Source organism: Hemiscyllium ocellatum, chromosome 11, assembly GCF_020745735.1.
Source record: "Hemiscyllium ocellatum isolate sHemOce1 chromosome 11, sHemOce1.pat.X.cur, whole genome shotgun sequence".
Classification (NCBI taxonomy): domain Eukaryota; kingdom Metazoa; phylum Chordata; class Chondrichthyes; order Orectolobiformes; family Hemiscylliidae; genus Hemiscyllium; species Hemiscyllium ocellatum.
In genome coordinates this window covers 50,191,140-50,214,567 of record NC_083411.1, presented here as the reverse complement: position 1 = coordinate 50,214,567, position 23,428 = coordinate 50,191,140, and the positions used below count along the sequence as shown (strand labels likewise).

Below are 23,428 nucleotides of genomic sequence, written 5' to 3'. Positions count from 1 at the left end.
TCTTGGTGGCGGTTGGAGGGGCGGGGCTCAAGGGCAGAGGAGCGGGAAGTGGAGGAGATGTGGTGGAGGGCATCGTCGATCACGTCCGGGGAATCTACGGTCCTTGAAGAAGGAGGCCATCTGGGCTGTATGGTATTGGAACTGGTCCTCCTGGAAGCAGATGCGGCGGAGATGAAGGAATTGGGAATATGGGATGACGTTTTTACAGGGGGCAGGGTGGGAGGAGGTGTAGTCCAGATAGCTGTGGGAGTCAGTCGGTTTATAGTAGATGTCTGTTTTGAATCGGTCGCCCGAGATAGAAATGGAAAGGTCTAGGAAGGGGAGGGAGGAGTCTGAGACAGTCCAGGTGAATTTGAGGTCGGGATGGAAGGTGTTGGTAAAGTTGATGAACTGTTCAACCTCCTCGTGGGAGCATGAGGCAGTGCCGATACAGTCATCGATGTAGCGGAGGAAAAGGTGGGGTGTGGTGCCAGTGTAGTTGCGGAAGATGGACTGTTCCACATATCCTACGAAGGGACAGGCATAGCTGGGGCCCATGGGTGCCCATGGCAACTCCTTTAGTTTGGAGGAAGTGGGAGGATTGGAAAGAGAAGTTATTCAGGGCGAGGACCAGTTCAGTCAGTCGAAGGAGGGTGTCAGTGGAATGTTACTGGTTGGTGCGGCAGGAAAGGAAGAAGCGGAGGGCTTTGAGTCCTTCGTGATGGGGGATGGAGGTGTACAGGGACTGGATGTCCATCGTGAAGATAAGGATCATGAAGATAAGATTTCTCCAGTTTCCTCATTTCCCCTCCCCCCACCTTGTCTCAGTCAATTCCCTCAAACTCAGCACCGCCCTCCTAAGCTGCAATCTTCTTCCTGACCTCTCCGCCCCCACCTCACTCCGGCCTATCACCCTCACCTTGATCTCCTTCCACCTATCACATCTCCATCGCCCCAAGTCCCTCCTCCCTACCTTTTATCTTAGCCTGTCTGGCACACTCTCCTCATTCCTGATGAAGGGCTCTGGCCCGAAACGTCAAATTTCCTGTTCCTTGGATGCTGCCTGACCTGCTGTGCTTTAACCAGCAACACATTTTAAGCTCTGATCTCCAGCATCTCCAAACCTCACTTTTTACTCAGAGGTAATTCTTACCCAAGAAGCTCACCTCCTCACTGGGTAGGTACATAAAAGACACAGCAAGTTGTTCCTGACGTCAAGTTGGACCTTATGAGATTTCTCACCTGATTCTGCATTAAATCTCACCTTAGCACAGGCTGCTCATGTCACAAACAGATTCCACCCACAGCTGTTACAACATATTCCTTCAACATTAATAACTACTAAAGGCACATTACACTGGCATGTCACATGTTGTGATTCTTCTAACAGCCTTAAAATTACATTTGCTCCTTGGTTTGGAACCTATCCAACAATACAACGGGGATGAAGGTCAGAGCTTTGTTAGTTAACCTCTGTTGTCCTCCAACCTATCACAGAATCTTCCTTTTATTCACCGAACCAAATTCCCCATGTCCATTGTCTTAAGAAACCTCTTAAACTGCTATTTATTTCTCTCGGTCAGATGAAAGTCCATGGAAGTGAAAGATTAGCTCGGTTTGTCTTGACAGGTGCTTCATAAGCTGTTGAGCATTACCAGCATTTTATTGTTTTTACCTAACGATTGTTCCTCAGGTCTCAGTCCCATCCTCATGTCCAGACAAATCTCATTTCACTCAAATAAAATCCTGATCCTACTGTGTTCAATCCTTCCCCATCACCGCCACCACTCCCCAACACCCCCAATCCCCCCAAACCCCCGATCCTTCCTCAGCCTTCCACAGCAATTGGAAATTCACCCAGAATTCCAGTGTCAGTGAGTGAACCCTTAGAATGAGGGACACATTGCAGGGGTTTGGGGAAGTTGCTGTTCTTTCCCTCAGGAGAACGTTCTTCAGATCTCCCTCAGGCCTGAAGTGTTGATGAATTATGAATCTCCCATTTCCCATAGAGACACTGTTAACATCACCTGGGAGATAAACCAGACACTTCACAAATTATTTATCGTTTCTCGCTTTACTGTTACTTTGTCACGAGTTTTAACTCTATTTATCACCAATCATTTACCTTTCCTGAAGATTTGATTCCTTTTGATAATGCTGCCCCAACTATTAGCCAGGCAAGAAGCAGACAGAGGGCTAAATACCAGATTACCTCCCCAGTCTCAACCATTGAACTGGAACGGCGTAAATCTACTTTACTACAGAAAATAAGAACAAAAACATGGAGTAAGTTAGGACACTCTTCATTACACACGGACGTTTTTAGACATAGTGCATCAATGTATTTAACAAACAGAGTTGTGTGATATCTAAATTAATTTTTGATTTATAGAAGCTTTGATTCTTGCACTCAGAAATAAATGTGAAGTTTGATATTCTGTATGACATTTTTTTCCTCGTGTGTATTGATATTTTTCAATGTAAAGCTTTGTTCAAACAAGTTGATGAGATTCCCTGCAGCTGATTTGATGTGAAAGAGTTTCTGACAATGTTTCACTGACTGCTTCACAATGCACTGTGAAACCTATCTGGTTTAGTCACTATGTCTTCCAATGAATTCAGCTCCTTCATCTTCCTACACATGGTATCTACCTCCAGACAGTTAATCTAAATCCAGTCCCAGGACTGTGTGTTAAAATAATAACTTATTACAATTAAAAGCAGAGAAATGAACATCAGTCACACATGATTCTAACCATTTCATGTTTAAGAATTCTGGTCATGAATATTATCCTTGAAGAGCAAGAAAACAAAGAAAAGTGTTTTGCTTTATAAATATTGTCAAAGTTACAATGCTTAGAAACCAGAGGAATATTAAATAGTAAAAGTTTCCTTTCCATGATGCCATTTTGTAACAAGTGTGCAATGTAAATAATACCTCAATCAAAATGAAACAGCTTCTCTCTCATTAAACACATATAATCAAACTAACCAACCCAAGAGGAGTTACTGGCCCAGCTGTGTAGGTTATTGGTGCAGCTATCTGCAGCAATGTACTTACTCCCAGTATTGCTCACTCGGGCCCTGGTGAGGATTGGAGATTTCTGATCTATTTGGACAAGATCCATTGTTTTCCTGCAGCTGTATTATATTAACAATTTCAAAATATCCATCAGTCAGAGTGAGATTGCAGAGAGTCTCTGGAAAATATGTTTCAGTATTATACATCAATTTTGCATTCCATTTCAATATAACCAGGGTCACTGTTTCACTCTGACTGAATTAGTTAATCCTTTTGATTACATGGGTAAGGTCATGCATAGATCAGAACACAGAGGTACAGTCCGTGCACTCACTCTCAGCACAGTCCTGCTCTGGTGCTCAATCTGCTTAATCTCTTGTTGGATAAAAGTCTGCATAAAAGTAATTAGAAAACCAAATTAAAATGGTACTGTATATAAAAAGTTACTTCAAAAGTATTCACTAGTAGTTATTGGAGAAGACTTTAAGGATTATAATGGGCTGGATTATCCAGGGAAGGAGAGTCTCACATACCTTGCTACACCACTCCTTGTTTTACAAAATGAATGAATGGAGCTCCACAGTTCTGAGCGGTAGATTCAACTCAGGGCTCTCTCAGAAATGGGGAGCCACATTTTCAATCTGACAGTGCTTTCACAGCACAGAGCCTGCCAGGGGAAAGCAAAACCCCTTTTCACAACTGCTGTCTTCTCACATTTTAATGTTCCTGACAGCTGCTGTCAAACAGGAAGTTCATAACATAAATGTGTGTTAGGGTGCAGGGAAGGGAAGGTGCTAAACTGATGGGAAAAGGGTGCCAGCTAAATAGGGTGCATGTAGGTAGGGTGCAGACATGCAAATCGAGAGCTATGTAAAATTCCATGTGGATAGGAGCAGGGTGACAGGTTGCCAGGTGGATAAGGTGCCAGCTGAGGAGGTGTAGGGTACCAAGTGGGTAAGATGCCATGGTGCAGGATACCAATGGAGTTTGCTAAATAGTCCAGTGTTGAGGGTAACTTGAGGATGGTAGGAGAATTTTCGGGGGGAAGGGAGCAGTCTTGTTGGTTGGTTCCAGTAGCAACAACATTGGTGGAGGGGGATGGAGTCCAATGGTAACAGTGAATGGGAGGGTGGGGTCAAGTTTCATATCGGCAGAGAACTGGGGGTGATATCACATTTCCAGAGGACGTTGGGGGCAGGGTGTCACAGCTGTGAAGCCATGTGCAGGGTTTTCAGAGCAGATTGTTAATTATTAATTGTACTGAAGCTTTCTTAGTGAGGTGGAGGATTTTCATAAAGAAGATCTCCTTCTCTAGCTTTGGTTACACACAAAAAGAATGCATTTATATTTAGTTTGTGATGCATTTAATTTTAAAAGCCTTTCAGCTAATTGGTGACTGAAGCAGGATGCTGTTAAGTAAGATAAGAGCACATGGCATTTGGGGCATAGTACTGGCATGGATAGAGGATTGGCTGCCTGGCAGAAGATAGAGAGTGGTGATAAAGGGGCTTTTTTGGGTATTGCAGCCGGTGACTAGTGGAGTTCTGCAGGTATCAGTGTTGGGACCTTCCCATTATCCATTAACAATCTGGATGAAGGAGCTAAGGGCATTGTTGCTAAGTTTGCAGATGAGACAAGCTAAGTGAAGGGACAGGTAGTGGTGAGGAAGTGAGGAGGTTATAGAAGGCTTACAGAGATTAAGAGAGTGGGCAAAGAAGTGGCAGATGGGATACAATGTGGAAAGGTGTGAGGAAGTGCACTTGGGTAGGAAGAATAGAAGCATAGACTATTTTCTAAATGGGGAAAGGCTTCAGAAATCTGAAGTACACATGGTCTTGAGAGTCTTGGTTCAGGATTCCCTTAAGGTTAACATGCAAGTTTCATTGGCTGTTATGAAGGCAAATGCAACTCACTTCAAGAGAGCTAGAACTCAAGAACAGGGATGTACTGTAGAGTTTGTGTAAAGCTTTGGTCAGGCCTCATTTGGAATATTGTGAGCAGTTTTGTGCCCTGTATCTAAGGAAGGATGTGCTGGCATTGGAAGAGATTCAGAGGAGGTTTACAAGAATGATCCTGGGGGTGAAGGGCTTATCACATGATGAGCAGTTGAGGACTCTGTGTCTTTCCTTGAGGGTATATCTCAGTGAAATTTGAAGAATACTGACAGGCCTGGATAGAGTAGATGTGGAGAAGTTGTTTCCATGCATAGGAGAGGCCAGGATCCTAGGGCACAGTCTCAGAGTGGAGGGATAACCCTTTTGAACTGAGGTGAGGAGAAATTTCTTCAGCCAGAGAGTGATGAATCTATGGAACTCATTGCTACAGAGGGCTGTGGAGGCCAAGTCATTGGGTGAATTTAAGGCAGAGATAAAATAGTTCTTAATTGGTAAGGTGATCAAGCATTACAGGGAGAAGGCAGAAGAATGAGTTTGAGAAACATATCAGTGATGATCGAATAGTGGAGCATACCTGATGGGACAATTGGCTTAATTCTGCTCCTATATCTTATGGTCTTATGATCCTACGGACATCCATAATTACTCTGAGCCCAGATGAACCACTTTGTTAAATGTACTCTTATCAATTCACTTTCAGAAACTAGCAATGTAAAAATGAAATTTCAAATAACATAAATCTCAAGGATAAGATGAAACAACTGTTTTCAAAAATTACATTGTAATTTTAGCTCAAAAATAACTTCTTCATATCTGAATTATTTTTGGCAAGATATAACATTCCAAATTCTGAAGTAGAAGATGTAGAAATCGATCGCTACTTGAATGAGTCCCAGCCTATGGAGATAAGCACTTCCATCACTGAATTCTGTGGGTGTATAATGGGAAATCCATGTCTTCTGGTTGTTGATAGATGTCCCTAACTGTATGGTATTAGACAGACAATGATTCTATTCTTTATAAATTAAAAACTAAAAAGATGACTTTGTCACGGATTTTGAAATACTAAAAGGAACAAATAACATCAAGAGTCATCGAGTCAGAGAGATGTACAGCACAGGAACAGACCTTTCAGTCCAACTTGTCCATGCTAAAAAACATATCCGAAATTAATCTAGTCCGATTTGCCAACATTTGGCCCGTATCCATCTCAACCCTTCACATTCATATACACATCCAGCTAACTTTTAAATGTTTTAATTGTACCAGCTTCCATCACTTCGTCTGAGGCAGAGAAAAACTGAGTTCTATTCTTCTGGAATATTGGATAATGGAAATGTCCTAAAATTTCGAGAGGTTTTTTTTGGAATAAAGATATGAAGCTCTTCAATGCAAAAATACAGGACTTTGGATGATCCCTGACTGCATTGTACACTCTGAGACTGTCGGTGATCCCTGACAGTATTGTACAGACTGGGACTGTGGGTGTATCCCTGACTGTATTGTACACTCTGGGACTGTGGGTGATCTCTGACAGTATTGTACAGACTGGGACTGTGGATGATCCCTGACTGTATAGTACAGACTGGGAATGTGGGTGTATCCCTGACTGTATAGTACACACTGGGACTGTGGGTGATCTCTGACAGTATTGTACACTCTGGGACTGTGAGTGATCCCTGACTGTATTGTACAGACTGGCACTGTGGATGATCCCTGACTGTATTGTACAGTCTGGGACTGTGGGTGATTCCTGACTGTATTGTACAGACTGGGACTGTGAGTGATCCCTGACTGTATTGTACAGACTGGGACTGTGAGTGATCCCTGACTGTATTGTACAGACTGGGACTGTAGGTGATCCCTGACTTTATTGTCCAGTCTGGTATTGTGGGTGATTCTTGACCGTATTGTACAGACTGGGACTATGGGTGATCCCTGAGTATATTGTACAGACTGGGACTTGGGTGATCCCTGACTGTATTGTACAGGCTGCGACTGTGAGTGTATCCCTGACTCTATTGTACAGACTGCGACTGTGGATGATCCCTGACTGTATAGTACAGACTGGGAATGTGGGTGTATCCCTGACTGTATTGTACAGACTGGGACTGTGGATGATCCCTGACAGTATTGTACACTCTGGGACTGTACACTACCATCAGCATCACACATGGTCAGACAATGTTTTCAGTCAGTGCTAGTGATAAAAATCCATGTGGAGCAGGATCCCCAGTGAAATTCTTAACACATCCTGTGGTTAATAGAAGGAAACCCAGCCATTGCAGACTGTAGGTGGGAGTTGGAACTCCTGTCCACAATATATAATGGTTGGAATCCTTGGGTATTAATTAGCACCCAAGGGCTGAAGCAGGAGCATGATTGAAGTTTCATGACACAAAAAATCAAATGTTAATTAATCTAAAACACTAGCAACCTGAGGTCCTGCTGGATAGTAGCAACTCTATGCTCCTATATGCTTTAGAGAGTTGGAAAACTGGCAGAAACCAGCTCAAAAGTACTGGCAGCGGTAATGTTGCAAATTCCTCCACATTCAATGTCAAGAAAGGTCCAACAGCAGTGCCTTTGCCAAAGCAAACCTGCCAAGAATTACTTCATATCAGTTGCACTGAGCAGGCCAAAGCTTTCACATGCCTGATACCAAACTTCCCCATAACTGTTCTACTCAGTCTCAGTCACTGCAGGAGACTCCCACGAGGACAGCAGAAACACTGAAGCATGTCCTCAAAGCATTCCCTGAGGAGATAAAAGACCTCTGTTGTCTCATAGGAGTATCTAGTTTGTGAACATCCAAAATGGTGAAGCCTTATCTGACAGGACACTAAACAGATCAAGACAATCAATGCAGAATGTGCTGAAATGAAATTAAAGCATCAGAAGGAGTGCACACAGCCTCAAACAGCCCACCTAAACCGCATGAGGCTGAGTCTACAGATCACGCACTGGACTTACCAATCAACCTTACCATCCTCAACCTGAAGGAACTGCTTAAAAGGCGAAAAGGCTCAAAGAAAACTTTAACCAAGGTGATACCTGGCTCTTGGTGGAGCTGAAAACAGTTCTGAAAAACTCCCATTGCAATTACAGGGGGTATAAACAAGAAAAAGCAATTATCAGGGTCTTTTTTGGCCAATTGAACAAAACATTTTCTCAAAATTCCTCAAATCTCAGGAGTGACAAGACATTGCACATGAGTCAGGGCTTCTGTAGAGTCAGGCTTCTTCCTGTATCTTTCCCCTCTGTGTTGTTCCAGGTGTGGGCCCCATTCAGGAGCTGCTGTACATGCAGCAGAAATTTTCTATGAAAACAGAAGTGAAATATTTAACAATTCCTACATAATATTAATCCACCGATTAATTCCACTGTAAAAGAAAGCTGTTCCTAATCATATTATATTGCAGTTTGTTCTAATACTTAGCAGGTCATATTGTAGCGAAACATGTTCAATCTGTGTGTTTATTACAGAGATCAGACTCCCATGTCTAAACTGACTGAATTGTGATATTCATTTGCAATGAAATCTGGAGACACGTATTATATCCAAATAATCTTGAAATTAAATCGAACTGAAATTTTTAAAAATGCTCTATTGCAGGAATAGTTTTTCAATTTAAACAGCGTAATCAATTTATTCTAATTTAATGAAGTAGCTACTACATCTAAAAGATTATCATTTTATTGAGAACACGACACTAATTAGTCAGTGTTTTTTTAAACAAAACCCTGATCACACATCCTCGAGACACATTGTGCATTGATGACATTGCGGTAATACATTTCCAACAAGGGCTACTGTGAGTTAAAGAGAAGCCCCAAAAGACTGTTCTGAAAGAGACAACCAAACTTACTGACTAAACCATACAATCAATGACCTTTAGAAACACAGAGGCAACTATGCAGCTGCTGACTAAAGCAAATACCCATTCACAAATCTTGTTTTGAATACCAATTGGGTGAACGAGCATGGGTTAACATTCAGTGGGCATGGGCACACAGAATAGACATAGATAAGAGGTTTTGTTCTCACCTTTCACAAAAATTCTCAAATCCAGATTAATGTCTAAAGCCTGTGAGAGGCTGTGAACCAGGGCCATGGTGAAGCTGCCCCATCTTCATTAAAAGTTGAGGATTGCTTGAAGATTCTTGCTTCTTGGAACCTGTCAGCTTGGGAATGTAGTGGTGAGGGATTGTTAACTGTGCACTTACTCTAGACCAGCAATAACTGGCCACGCCTGGAAGGGGGCTGACAACTGGAATCAGAACCCATTGCCATCTTTAAATGACTCTGGATTGGTTTGGACTCGGCATAGACCTGGCCCACTTTTCCATGAATACCCAGGACTTTCCCTCTGTAATCACCTCAAATCCAACAAGTTTTGAGAGATCTACATGCCTCTAAGTCTGTCTCTAGCAGTCAAAGCTCTAAACTTTGGAATTGCTCCATACATCTCCACCTCTCTATTTCTCTTTTCTCCTTCTCAACATATCTTCACACCGACTGGTTCAGCCAAGCTTCTGTTCTTCTACTGTGTAATTTGTCGTGAGGTTTGGTGTAAGATTTTACTTTATGACACTTCTTGGGAGTACAATGGGATATAATATAGCAGTGGAGGCACTGTATTACTAAAAGTTGCTGTAAAGTCTGAGAGGCTGTCACAGAAACTGTTTCCCGATCTTTCAAACATTTCCTCACCTGCCACAAGGTGGGGCCCTCAGCTTGGACAACTCTCACCACGGCTATTATGGGTACCCACATAATACAGAAGATGATCATACACCAGCCCAGCGCTATTGACCAGACAGAGTATTCAACTGGTCCATATGTTGGAAGGGCAAATGTTGTTAAGGACCAGACTAAGATTGCCTGAATGAAATAAACACAGAAAGTAAAATCAGTAACATGATGAAAGGGACTTACCATCCATTTTTACATTCAGCTTAAATCACTCAAAGATGTAACATCTCCTTACGGTTAAAATGCGCGGAGAGATCAGAATCCAACAAGAGCCAGAAAAGCCAATTCCTTTTCCCAATCATCATCTCAATGTCCTTGATGAATCTGTTTATCCCTGTGAATAGCAAGGAAGCAGAGAGACACCATCACTCGCGCTGTCCTGTCTTCAGGGCAGCTTGTTTTCTGTTAAAGTTCATCTTGTACAGGTGGCATTGATGAACAGGTTAAACAGAGAAAGAATCGCTGAAGATTTCAAATTGGATGAACAGAGTGTTCCCTATCACCAAATCAATTATCTGTACTCCAAGATTTAAAGGTTTTGAAGGAACTCTCACACTGTTTCGAGAAGACAAGTGTTCAAGGTGAATGGGAGATGAAGTGAGGTGGCAGGTTGACGCCAAAGGTGCCAAGTGAGTGGGGATTGATGATGTGGTGAAGTCATGTTGGTTGTGGAGCAGGGTTGTGGAAGATTTGGATCTGGTCAGGTATGGAGTTGGGAGTGTTTGATAGTGGAGATGAGAGGTGTGTGTTGTCTGGAATAGAGAGTGGTGGGTGGTCACATGCCCATGGGAAGTGATGTCACAGGTGAATGACTTGGTGGGAGACTGTTAATGTTATTCATTGTCAGGTCAATGTGAATGATTGAGGGAGTCATTTTTATAATGAGAGCAGATTTTAATCCTTCTAACATTTCCTGGGTAATTATAAGTCAGTCAGAACTTTCTGAAGTCTCTGTCTCTAACTCAGAGTTGGAACTTATTCAGAGGATTTTTGACACTGGGTATTTCCATGAGTATCATACATTCCCAGGCAATTCCCATATAGCCAGTGTGTTGGGACATCTGCCTGATCCTGGTGTACAGCTTCCAGCCAATGGTCTCCCAAAATCTGGAAATGTAAAATGTCGGCTAAGAAATTGCATTCATCATTTTAGAATTGATGAGCCTGATCTTTGTGTGAACAATAGTTAAGGGAGTGGAAACAATGGCTAATGTTAATTCCTGTAAACAGGTAATCAGTAAATAGTATTCCCTTGGCTGTATTCTTAGGGCACCATAAGGGCAAGAAAATGATCAAGAAACTTGTCCAATGGAATGAATGGATATGGATAGCACAGATAAAAGACATTGGCGTGTTGACTGACCATGATGGTATTAAATAGGGGAACAGGTTTGATGGACTGAATGGTCTACTCTTATTCCTGTGTCCCAAGATAAAGGATCAGGAAGCATATTAATGTTCCTAATCTCTATGATGATCAAGACACTCACAGGAACAATCTCATTAAGGGAATCTCCTGATTCTGTAGGATCATCATTGTGGTCAGGGAAGTGAGAAGTCTTGAAACAATGTTAAGAATCTACCCATGTGATGCTTCTGTTTTGAAGGTGGAAGGGAATATTTGGGGGTTTTGAAACAGTCAGAATGGACAAAGAACACAACTGTATAGAAATAGGCCTATCGGCCCTCTAAGCCTGCGCTTACACATTTTGCTCTTCCATAATAAAACTGTCCTCACGAACAGGATCTGTATCCCTCTATTCCCTTCCTATTCATGTATTTGTCCAGGTGCTTCTTGAATGCTGCTATTGTGTCTACTTCCACCATCTCCTCTAGCAGGCGTGTTCCAGGCACTCACCACCCTTTGTGTGAAAAACATGCCTTGTAGTTCACTTCGAAACATCCCCCCACACCTTGAAAGTGTGTCCCCTAGTAATTGATCCCTCCACCCTGGGAAAAAAAACCTCTTACCTTCCACTCAATCCATGCCATCACAATCTTCTAAACTTCTATCAAGTCACCCCTCAACCTTTCATATACCAATGAAAACAAACCCAGTCTGTCTAAATGTTCTTCATAGCTAAAATCCCCATACCCTGCAACATCCTGGTAAACATTTCCTAAGCATCCACATCTATCTGCTACTGTGGTGACCAGAACTGTATGTAATACACCAAGTGTGACTTAACTAAAGTTCCATAAAGCTGCAGCATAATTTGCCTACCCTTACAATCAATGCCACTTCCAATGAAGGCAAGTATGCCACAGGTTAATTGGATTGGAAGGATTCAGTTGCTGTGGGGTAGTTATCAAGTGAGGGCATGATTGAATAGCAAGTCAATTAGTTTCTAAATTTTGCTTTTCACTGTGGGACATGCATGATGTTGTTCACCTGTTATATCTGTATCATAGCCTTGTGATTTTGAAACATAGTTCAATAAAATTAGTTCATGAATTTTATAATCCTAAACTTTTGCCTCTGTCATTATTCATTTGACTCAAGTCTAAATCCTCACTAACTGTTCAAACCCTATAGTTATCTGCACAATATCCAGTGTAGACTTTGTAGTGTTATCTCTGAAGAGGTGAAAGTATTCTCATAAATACATTTCAATTGTAATTATTTTTTTTTCTAGTCATACCCACCATAGATCCAGCTGAGACCAATGAGTTCCAACAGAGCAACTACAATGAGAATCCATCCAGTACAGAAATAATCCATTAAACGTAACCAATAAATCCCAGCCTAAAAAGAAATGGAAAATTAGAAAGCATTAAATGGAAAAAAACATAACATTCAAATCTTTAAAATAGACATTAAAAGGATTTAAGAATTTATCTTTTCTCAACCGCAAAATACCCTGTTTGCTCGATTTATTCTCATTCCTTGAAGGGCTGGAATTAGTTGTGTTCCATTTCTCTTTTTTGAAATAAACAATCAATTTTGCATGTAGCAGCACGGTGGCTCAGTGGTTAGCAGTGCTGCCTCACAATGCCAGGAATGCAAGTCTGATTCCACCCTTGGGTGACTATCTGTGTGGAGTTTATAAGTTCTCCCCATGTCTGTGTGGGTTTACTCCAGGTGCTCTGGTTTCCTCCCACAGTCCAAAGATATGTGGATTAGGTGGATTGGCCATGCTAAATTGTTCATAGTGTCCAGGGATGCAAAGGCGAGGCGGATTAACCATGGGGAACGCAGGGTTGTAGGGTAGAGGATGGTTCTGGGTGCGCAGCTCTTCAGAGGATCAATGCAGACTTGATGGGCTAAATGGTATTTCCACACTGCAGAGAGTCTATGATTCTGTCCAGATGTGATCTCGGTCAGGTGCAACACCTCTCTGGATTTATATATTATGATCTTTCCATGCCTTTCAATATTTTATTTTAACTTCCTGGGAACATTGTACTAATGATATTTATGAAATGTTCACAAAAGTCCTCTAGATATCTCCCCTTCCCATGACCTCTACTACATTCTCAGATGACACATATTCCTCATCAACTTTCCCTCTGCTCAAATTGCAATCGTCTTTATTAAATTAAATCTGCAACATTAGTCAAAATATTTTCTTTTTATTACTGCGATCGTGGGAATTAAAGGCAGCAATAAATATAGAGACCACAGCTTTATCCTGGATGAGGAAGGTCATCACTCCATCTTCATACAGACGTTAATAATTGGTGAACACCCTGATATTGCAACATCTGATTGCTTCATCAATGATTTCTAGATTTTAGCCTCCACTGCTCAATGCAGAAATTAGTGCTGTGTGTCAATCATTCTTCATGTGTTGCAGAATTCCAGACATAAATTCTCAAATTGCTTTTCCTCATTTTAAACCAAGCTCTCTAATCTCATAAATGTAATATTCTGAGTAAAATCACATTCTATAACCGCATAAGATCACCTCTCAAAATGAACTGGTCTGCAGCCTGAAAAGTACAATTTCTTGAATCTTTCCTCATAACTCAAAACCCCAATTCTAGGGGTCAGCCTTGTGGCTCCTAGCACTACAGTCTCCAGTATCCATGTGTCTGTCTGTCTTGTTGGGAAGAACTGGACGCAGTAGTTAAGGTAAGGTCTGACCACAGTGCTGTCAAGTTTGATGACCATTCCTTCTGATTTCTATTCTACAGTTTTGTGATCCAATTGATGAGGCTTATGGAATTTGTGAAACACAGAAAGCATGACACAACCCAAGAGAACGCAGCCTGTTTAATTGACTCACCAAGGAACACCTTCAACATTCACCACTTCGGCAAGTGTCCTGCAAGAGCACTTTCCAAAACTGCATTCCCCACAACCAAGCTAAAGCAGGCACCAGGCAGAAAAGAAAGTTGATTTACAAAGCAAAGAATTTCAGGTGCTGGAAGGTTGAGATGGAAATCGGGAAATTCTAGAATTATTCGACAGGGCAGACAGATTCAACAGGGAGATGAATAAAATTAACATTTCAGCTCAACGATGATCCTTCAGGAAGGAATTGGAAATCTTCATCAAGGGACAAGGGTACTGAGGGTGGAGAGTCGGAAATGGATTTTGCAAAGCAAGTCGGTGGGAATCCACGTTTTGTTTATAAAGACATGCATAAAATGATGGGAAGGAAAGAAGGGAGGGTGTTGTTTTCAGGGGGCAACTTGGGGGCACTCCAATTACACATAGCATCATGCTCAACTGCTCTGCAAAATCCATCCCAACCAAAGATTTCCAAACCTTCCTCGACCCGATATCCAGGATTTATAGATTCCTTGGTCCCACATGTGGCCTTGCTTGCAGTACCAGCAGTGCCCACCACTGAGCTTGTGGCACTGCTGACACTGGTGGAATGGCTGGTCAATCGGATACTCTTGCTAAGGATGGCACCTCTTCCTGCTGGTGATTGGCATGAGCCCCATTATCAGGAAATTTATTCTGCCCACTGCACTGTAAGGCTGCAGGGAATGGATAAATCACATCCTGTTGACTGTCTTCTTAGCCAGCAATACTCACATTCCACAAACAAGAGAAAGAGTCATAGAATCATAGATTGTTACAGTACAGAAGGTGGCCATTCAGCCCATTATGTCCACACTGCTTCCCAGCAAGCAATATGACCCCGCCACACACCCCTTCCTCACATCCTTTTTCCAATTAAATAATCACCAATACCTCAATTGACTCACCATCACATTTCAAAGCTGTGCACTCCAGACCTGAACGTGAAAAAGATCTTCGTCATTACATTTGCAAATCGCTTTAAATCTGAGCCATCTCATTCTCAATCCTTTCACAAAGGGGAACAGTTTCTCCCTATCTACTCTATTCAGACATCATATGAGTTTGGCAATGTCTGTCACATCTTCTCTTGACCCCTCCTCTCCTCTCTAAGGAGAATGACCCAATCTGTCCAATGTATTCTCATACATTAAGTTTCTCATTTTGGAATCATTTTTGTCGATCTCTTCTGCATTCTTCCAAAGTGTTCACATCCTTCCAATATTGTAGCATTCACAACAGTGCTCAGCACTCCTGGTGAGGATTAACAAATTTCTTATACAAGTTCAACATAACCTTCTTGCTATTATACCCTAATAACTCTATTATTAAAGCCCAGGATACCATATGCTTTATTAACTGCTCTCTCTACATGTCTTGCTATCTTCAATGATCTGTGAAAAGCTGCCCAGACACCTCCTGCACTTCTTAAGTACTGCACCCCTGACGTTACAAATGTTTTCTCTCCCCAAAATGGATCGTCTCAAACTTCTTGCATTGAGCTTTACCTGGAAGCTACCTGCTCACTCCACCAACATGTCTGTGAACTTGTGGACTTTTCAACTCTCTTGCTTAGAGTTTACAATCTTTCCAAGGTTCATGTCATCTCCAAACTTTGAAACTGTCCCTTACAAGACAAGGTCTATACCCTGCAAATAAAGCAGGAAAAGCAGGGCTCCCACGACTGATGTAAAACAAGGAACTATGGATGTTGGACATCTGAATCAAAAACACAAACAGAAATTGCTGGTGAAACCCAGCAGCTACGGTACATCTCTGGTGAGAAAGTGGAGTTACCATTTCTCGATGATGAGTCACTGGACTTGAAACATTAACTCTGCTTTCTCCCTACAGATGCTGCCAGACTTTCTGGGTTTCACCAGCAATTTCTGTTTTTGTTCCAATCCCGATCTCTGGCGAACTCCATTACAAGCCTTCCTACAACCCAAAAAATATTTGGTGATCACTATTCTCCATTTTCTTTCACCCAACCAATTTTGTATCCAGACTGCTATTATCTCCTTTATACCATGAGCTATAACTTTCTTCATAAGTCTGCTGTGTAACATTGCTTAAAGTGAGTTTTGAAAGTTCATGTACACCACATCAATGACATTACCCTCATCGATCCTTTCTATTACCTCTTCAAGAATTGTCAGCCATGATTTGCCTTTTAGAAATCCACGCTGACTGTTCCTAATTAACCCACATATTTATCTATGCCTCAACTGATTCTGTCATTAATATTTGTTTCCAGATTTTTATCCACCACTGAAGTTAAACTGAATTGTCTGTCATTGCTGGGCTTACCTTCACAGGTTTTTTTTTACAAATAAAGGCGTAACGTCTGCAATTGTCTAACCAGTCAGCACCTCCCCTGAGTTTAGGGAAGGCTGGAAAATTATGGTCAGTGGTGCTTTAACTTCTACATTTGCTTCCCTAAATGTTCTTGGATGCATGACACCTGCTTCTGGACCTTGTCAATTTAAATATTGATTGCCTACTCAAAACTTCTTCCTGGTGAATATTGATCTTTATCGTGATAGAGCTTCCTCCTCCATTACTATAACTGGTGTCGCTTCCATCACCTTGGTAAAGACAGATGCAAGGTATTCAGTTAACACCTTAGTCATGTCTCTTGTCTCCATATGTCCTATATTTCAACTTGTGGGCCAAGTGCTGGAAAGTGAGATTAATGTAGAATTAATATAATTTTGGTTGTACAGACTTGAGGGCCAAAGGTCCTCTTCTGTACTATAGGATTCTATGATTCACTGTGTAAACCACCTTTTTTACCCTAATTGACTCAACTCCTCATTTTGCTATTAATGTGCCTATAGAAGACTTTGGAATTCCTTGATATGTTTGGCTGACAGTGCTTTCTCATCAGTTAGTACAGTTGGCTGGACAGCTGTCTTGAAATGCTGAGAGATGTCAGAGGTGCGTTTCAATTCCTGCACCAGCTGAAGATACCACAAAGTATCAACCTCTCCCCTTCCCTGAGGTGTGGTGATTCTCACATTAAACCATCACTCGTCGCCTCTCTGTGGCCCAGGAGGCCCATGGTGGCTTTACCTCTGACCTTAATCTTCTTATTAAACCCCCTTCACTTCTCCAATATGCTTTTCACTTCCCCTTTGAACCTTAGTGTTCTGCTTGAAGTTTTTGTCTTGACACTCATCATAACCTCACTTTTTCTTCTTCATTTTGTATTCTATCTCCTTTGTTCATCCTCAGAGCTCTGCATTTGTTTGTTCTCCTTTTGCTTTTTGAGGGAACATACCTTGATTGTACCTGAATCATGTCTATTTTAAACATAGCCCTTTGTTCAGTGACTGTTTTTCCCACCATAATTTTGTTCCTGTCTCTCTGGCTCAGCTCCATTCTTTGCCCATTGAAGTCAGCTCTCCTCCAGTTAATTCTTCTTATTCTGGACTGCCAATTATCCATTTTTATCACCACCCCTGGTCCAAAACCAAACCAGCAGTGGGGTTCTAAATGCTGGGAGCTTATTTAGACTGAACTTAATTCTTTGTGATTTATGAAACAGTGTCTCATTTTACTGAGTACCCTTGTCTAGAGAGGGTTGATTGCTCATGTGGAAACATAGCAAATAACTAAGCTACAATTTACCTGTGTTACAAACAGAAGGCCAAGGAAATAAAATAACAAACAAAGACCAGCTGTCAGATAAAGACGCTTTGACCTAAGGAACTCAGGAAACTGGTCCAGCAGGCTTGTTATTACTGTTTCTATTGAAAACAAGAGTTATCAGTGATTAATTAATGATTTATACCAAGTCTTAGATAAATCCACCACCAGAGAAATGGCAGCCAAGAGGACTGAAGGAGCCAATGGGGAGAGATTTCTCTGTCTATGGGCAGAATTGTATAAGAGCAATGTTTGGAAAATGGAGGCTTGCTAATGTCTCCTGAAAGTAACTCACCATCTCAGGGTGGGTGATAGAAGATTCTGAGATGTGGGCTATAGGCTGTGATTCAGTGGGAACAACAATATTAGACATTTGGTTCAACAATGTGTGGGAGAACTCTCTCAGATTGTATTGCAGAAGAGTTTGCAACACTGATTGGGAAGATTGTACCTTTGCTGTTTCTGATGCCAGGCAGTTCATCTGGTTTATTTTTCCTATCGGAGCAATGAGCCACAACTGAGTGGCTTGCCACTTTATTTCAGAGAGGCTTGTTGTTTCATGCCTCACAATTAATATGTTACCACGTCACTGTGGGGCAGCAAGGTTGCTCAGTGGTTAGCATTGCTGCCTCACAGTGCCAGGGACCCAGGTTCAATTCCAGCCTTGGGTGCCTGTCTGTGTGGAATGAGTGTGGGTTGTGATGTCTGCATGGGTTTCCTCCGGATGCTTGGTTTCCTCCCACAATCCAAGGATGTGCAAATTAGGTGAATTGGCCATGCTAAAATGCCTGTAGTATTAGGTGCATTAGTCAGGAGTAAACGTAGGAGAATGGGTCTGGGTGGGTTACTCTTCGGAGGGTCGGTGTGTACCTGTTGGGCCAAAGGGTCTGTTTCCACACAGTAGGGAATCTTATCTAATATAATAACCTGTAAGGCATTATATAAACCCTGCATAATTATGTGACTTAAGAGCAGAAAGATCTCAGAAACTATCTTGACTTGGGCCACTTCAAGCATGACATACTGACAAACTGTGCTGCATGTTGTAATTGAGTACTTTCATACTCACCGAGAAGCGTACATGGATATAATGTTTGTATATAACAGTGAGCTGCAATAAATATTCTGTTGGATTCTTTAATAACATAAAGCATTGAAGCAAAATGCACATCAAGGATTCCAGGGTCTAACATATGATTATGGTTCTGAGGTTTTCAAGAAGGTCTCTCACACACAATCTCCTTCTATAAAAGGCATTAGGTGTCAGATGGGTTTTTCTGACACAATGATAGCTCTACAGTCAAAATTACTGACAGCAATGTTATTTCATCCAGGTTTATTTGATTGAATTCAAATTCCTCAGACACTGACGTGAAACACAACCAGAAACTATTGGAAACACTCAGCAGGTTTGGCAGCATCTGTGGAGAGAAAGCAGAATTAACATTTCAGATCCAGTGACCCTACTTCAGAATGCTGTTTTTTGAAGAAGGGTCACTGGACTCAAAACATTAACTGAGCTTCCTCTCTACAGATGCTGCCAAACCTGCTGAGTTCTTCCTGCAATTTCTGATTTCCAGCATCTGCAGTTCTTTTTTGACATAGAGGTGAGGGTTGATCTCATGTCTCCAGGTCATTTATCCAGGCCTCCAGATTAGTCTGTTAACTGAATCACAACATAATTGCTGCTCAATACATTTTAACAAATCCTGTTCCTGATGAGAAGGGTCTAGATGTACATCAAAAATGATAGTTATTATATTGGGACACCTAGAACTTGGCAGCAGAAACAGAAATATGAGTTGTATGATACAACAGAAAGAAGAAGGAAAGGGGAAGCAATGGCCTAATGGTATTACCGTTGGACTGTTAATCCAGAGATTATGTCCAAGGGACCCAAGCTCAAATCCTGCCACGCCAGTTGGTGGAATTAAGAATCTAATGATGACCATGAATTGATTGTTGGAAAAGCTGACCTGATTTCCTAATGTCTTTTAGAGAAGGAAGCTGCCATCATTACTTGATCTGGCCTAGATGTGGCTCCAGACCCGTTGCAATGTGGTTGACTCTTAACTGCCATCTGGGCAATTAGAGATGGGCAATAAATGCTGCCTAGCCAGCAATGATCTCATCCCATGAATGAATGAAGAAAAACAAAATTGTGAACAGCGACTGAACATGAATGCAGATTTTTAAAAAACATGAATTCCACTGTAAATCTTCCAGATGTTAGGTAACAATGACCTGAATATTTCTTTCCTACAACTTGGAACACACTTCATTCAACCAAGCTGAGGTTTCATTAAGACATTGTGGAGAATTTGACTATAGAGTAACATTGTTTTCTCATGCATTACAATCATCAGCAGTAGTTCCAAACATAATAGCTTAGATAAGTTCCTTTTATAAAAGTAGAAAGAGATTGGTTAAATTATGTAACATTATTGTTGAACTTAAAAGATTTCATTCTTAGCAAAACTTGCAAACAGTGTGTCAAGTCCCAAAGTGAGCAGCATGAAGAAAAATAAAATGGACCATAAAGTTGCCCATGGCAACTGTGCAAGGGCCTCTGGGTAGGCAATAAAGGCCAAACCAAACCCTGAACAATGGATACAAAACAAATGATAATATTAGTCCTGCGTACAATCAACACACACTGCTACATTTAATTCCGTATAGTCACTGATGTTGAGGCAAATTCAAAAAGTCTCAGCTGAGACATTCCAATTACTTCTGGAACGTACCATGTGGCACACCCTGAATATAAGGATGAATGTATGGGCATGAGATCAGTAATTCAGAATGGTGAGATTGTGACATCTTATTTGTGAACTGGATATGTCGAAGGTCAGTAATTTCATATCTCAAACTATGTTAAATCAGTTCTATACATTTGTTGAATAATGCCTAGTTTCAATGGGAATCAATAATTTTAAAGAAACTTGCTTTTTATAGGTATTTTTATTGAAAATTTAACATTTTTACAAGTTTACAAAATAAAAAAAACCCATGCATAAACATTGATATACAATTAAATCTTAAATAAATAATAACCAAAATTTAACAAAAAAAACCCAACAAAAAAAACTCAACTAACTACTAATCTAACCTACAACTAACCAGAGTGCAGAATTAAGTCTTTTACATTATTCAAATAAGAGAAACAAAAACCCAACGGATAACACAGAAATTGGGTAGTGAGATACATGCTGGGAATGTATTAACATCATATGTAACAAAACCCGTATTCGTGCGGGATTCCTCTCCCAAGGGGCCACGGACCAGCCAGGTTCGCCATTTCAATTAAATAAAAGCCCTTGTTAGGACGTCCGAAATATATGTATTTATATAATTCAAGAAGGGCTGCCATATTTTATGAAATAATTTGGTCTTTTGGTGCACCATATTTGTAAGGAAATCAAGGGGAATACATTCCATAACTAATCTGTGCCAAATTGAAAGTCCAGGGGGCCCTCAGCCACCCAGTTTACCAAAATATTTTTCCTTGCATAGAAAGAGAGAATAGAAAATAATCTCTTCCCGTGCATATCCAGGGAGGGTAAGATCGAAAAGCCCAAAAGGAGAGATACAGGGTCCACTCTAATTTCCGTTCCTAAGATTTCTGTCAGAGCAGTTGCTACTTTAGTCCAATATCTATGCATCTTATGACAGGTCCATAGGCAATGTACAAAAGTGCCCACCTCTATTTTACATTTGGGACACATCGGAGATGTTCCTGCCTTAAATTTTGCCAATCGATCTGGTGCTATATGGGCCCTATGAAGTATCTTCAGCTGAATGGCCTGAGTTCTGTTGCAGATGGTGATTCTTCTGGCATTTTTCCAAATGTCATTCCACGTTTCTATAGAGATTTCTAGTCCCAAATCCTGATCCCATATTTTAAGCAGATTGTCTATATCTCCCAATACTTCACCATGTAGTAAATGATAGTACTGATGGAAAATACCCCCATTGGCCATAGCATTCTACATTCTCTATCTGATTTATAAAGACTATCTAATAACGTAGTCTTCTTCTGTATGTAATCTCGAATTTGGAAGTATCGAAAGAGGTCTCCATTAAGTAATCCGAATTTCTGATGCAGCTGTTCAAAAGACATCAGGATCCCTTCTTTAAGTAGACCCCCTAAACAAGAGATACTCCTGGATCTCCAGAGTTTGAAAGTGGCATCTGTAAACCCCAGTTGAAATCCCCATGCTCCCACTATCGGAGCATAGGGGGATGTTTTATGTGAGTTGCCCTCATTTTGCCGCATTATATTCCAAGCTTTAATTGTGTTCAGTATTATGGGGTTTTTACAGTGATCCGTAATGATTTTCCTCTTGTCTGAAAATAAAAGGTTAATAAGTGGGCATTTTACTTGAGAAGCCTCAATGTCCAGCCAGATTGATTGCGGGTCAGACAAGACCCAATCAGCTATGTAACTTAATAAGGAACTTAACTGATATTTCCTAAAATCAGGGAAATCCAATCCTCCCCTTGCCTGTGGAAGCTGTAGCTTCTTCAGCTTAATGAGGGGCTGTCTATGATTCCAAATAAAGAAACCCAACCAGCCATATAATTTACGTAGTGCCAGCCTCAGCAGCATCACCAGAAGCATTCTCATAGGGTATAGGAGACGGGGCAGGACATTCATTTTAATTAGTGCTATTCTACCTAGCCAGGAAATTGGAAGGTCTCCATCGCTGGAGGTCCTGCCTTACCCTTTCCAGGAAATGCACAAAGTTAGCCTTGTATAACTGACCAAATGTTGGGGTAATAAAAATGCCTAATTATAAAAAAAACTCCAGGGACCACTGAAAGGGAAAGTGGGATCCGTCCAATAAGTGGGATATACTAGCAAGGCCACCCATTGGCAGAGCCTCCGATTTTGAGAAATTAATTTTATAGCCTGAAAATACACTAAATGTATTAATAACTTGGATTAAGCGAGGCACGGACATCAAAGGATTACTGAGGAATAGAAGAACATCATCTGCATAAAGGGTAATTTTATGTTTACCTGTACCAATCCTCGGGGTCCTTATATAAGGGTCAGCCTGTATAGTTTCTGCTAGTGGCTCAATTATTAGCGTAAATGGCAATGGCGAGATAGAACATCCCTGACGGCAGCCCCTATCCATACTGAAGTTATCCGAGCCTAATCCATTGGTAATCACAACTGCTTTGGGATCACTATACAGTGTTGAGACCCATTTGGTAAACACCTTTCCAACGCCAAAGCTTTCCAATGTGTAAAACAAATATGACCATTCAACCCTGTCGAATGCCTTTTTCGCATCTAATGAGACTACTATTCCTGGTATCTTTCCCTGATGGCAGGCTTGAATCACATTCAAAACCCTTCTAACATTATTGGATGATCTACGGCCCTTAATGAACCCCGTCTGATCCTCCTTTATGATATGTGGCAATACCCTTTCTAGCCTCAATGCTAACGTTTTAGAGAGGATTTTAAAATCTACATTTACAAAGGATATTGATCTGTATGACACACAATCTTCTGGGTCCTTTCCTTTTTTAAGGATAAGAGAGATATTTGCTTCTTTCAGTGAAGGCGGGAGACAGCCCTGACTGTATGAGTAGTTATACATGTCCATAAGTGGACCAGCCAATATTCCTGTAAATTCTTTATAGAATTCAGCTTGAAAGCCATCTGGGCCAGGTGCCTTACCGCTCTGAAGTTGCCTGATTGTGTCAAGTATTTCTTGGATTGTTAGGGGAACATTCAAGACCGATATCTGTTCCCGACTTAGGTCCAGAAAGGTCAAGTTTTTTAAAAATGATTGCATCCTCCAAGTCCTGTCTTCACAATCCTGTGATTTATATAAATCAGAATAAAATTTTCT

The 23,428-nt window shown here is 41.2% G+C and overlaps 1 protein-coding gene across 1 annotated transcript in view; it reads right to left on the bottom strand.

Moving 5' to 3' along the window:
- LOC132819977 (sodium- and chloride-dependent neutral and basic amino acid transporter B(0+)-like) overlaps positions 1-23,428 on the bottom strand; it is a 161,168-nt gene that overhangs the window by 89,797 nt on the left and 47,943 nt on the right. The window contains exon 7 of the mRNA XM_060831914.1: positions 2,105-2,237. Coding sequence (XP_060687897.1) covers positions 2,105-2,237 — 133 coding nt within the window. The remainder of the gene's footprint in view (positions 1-2,104; positions 2,238-23,428) is intronic.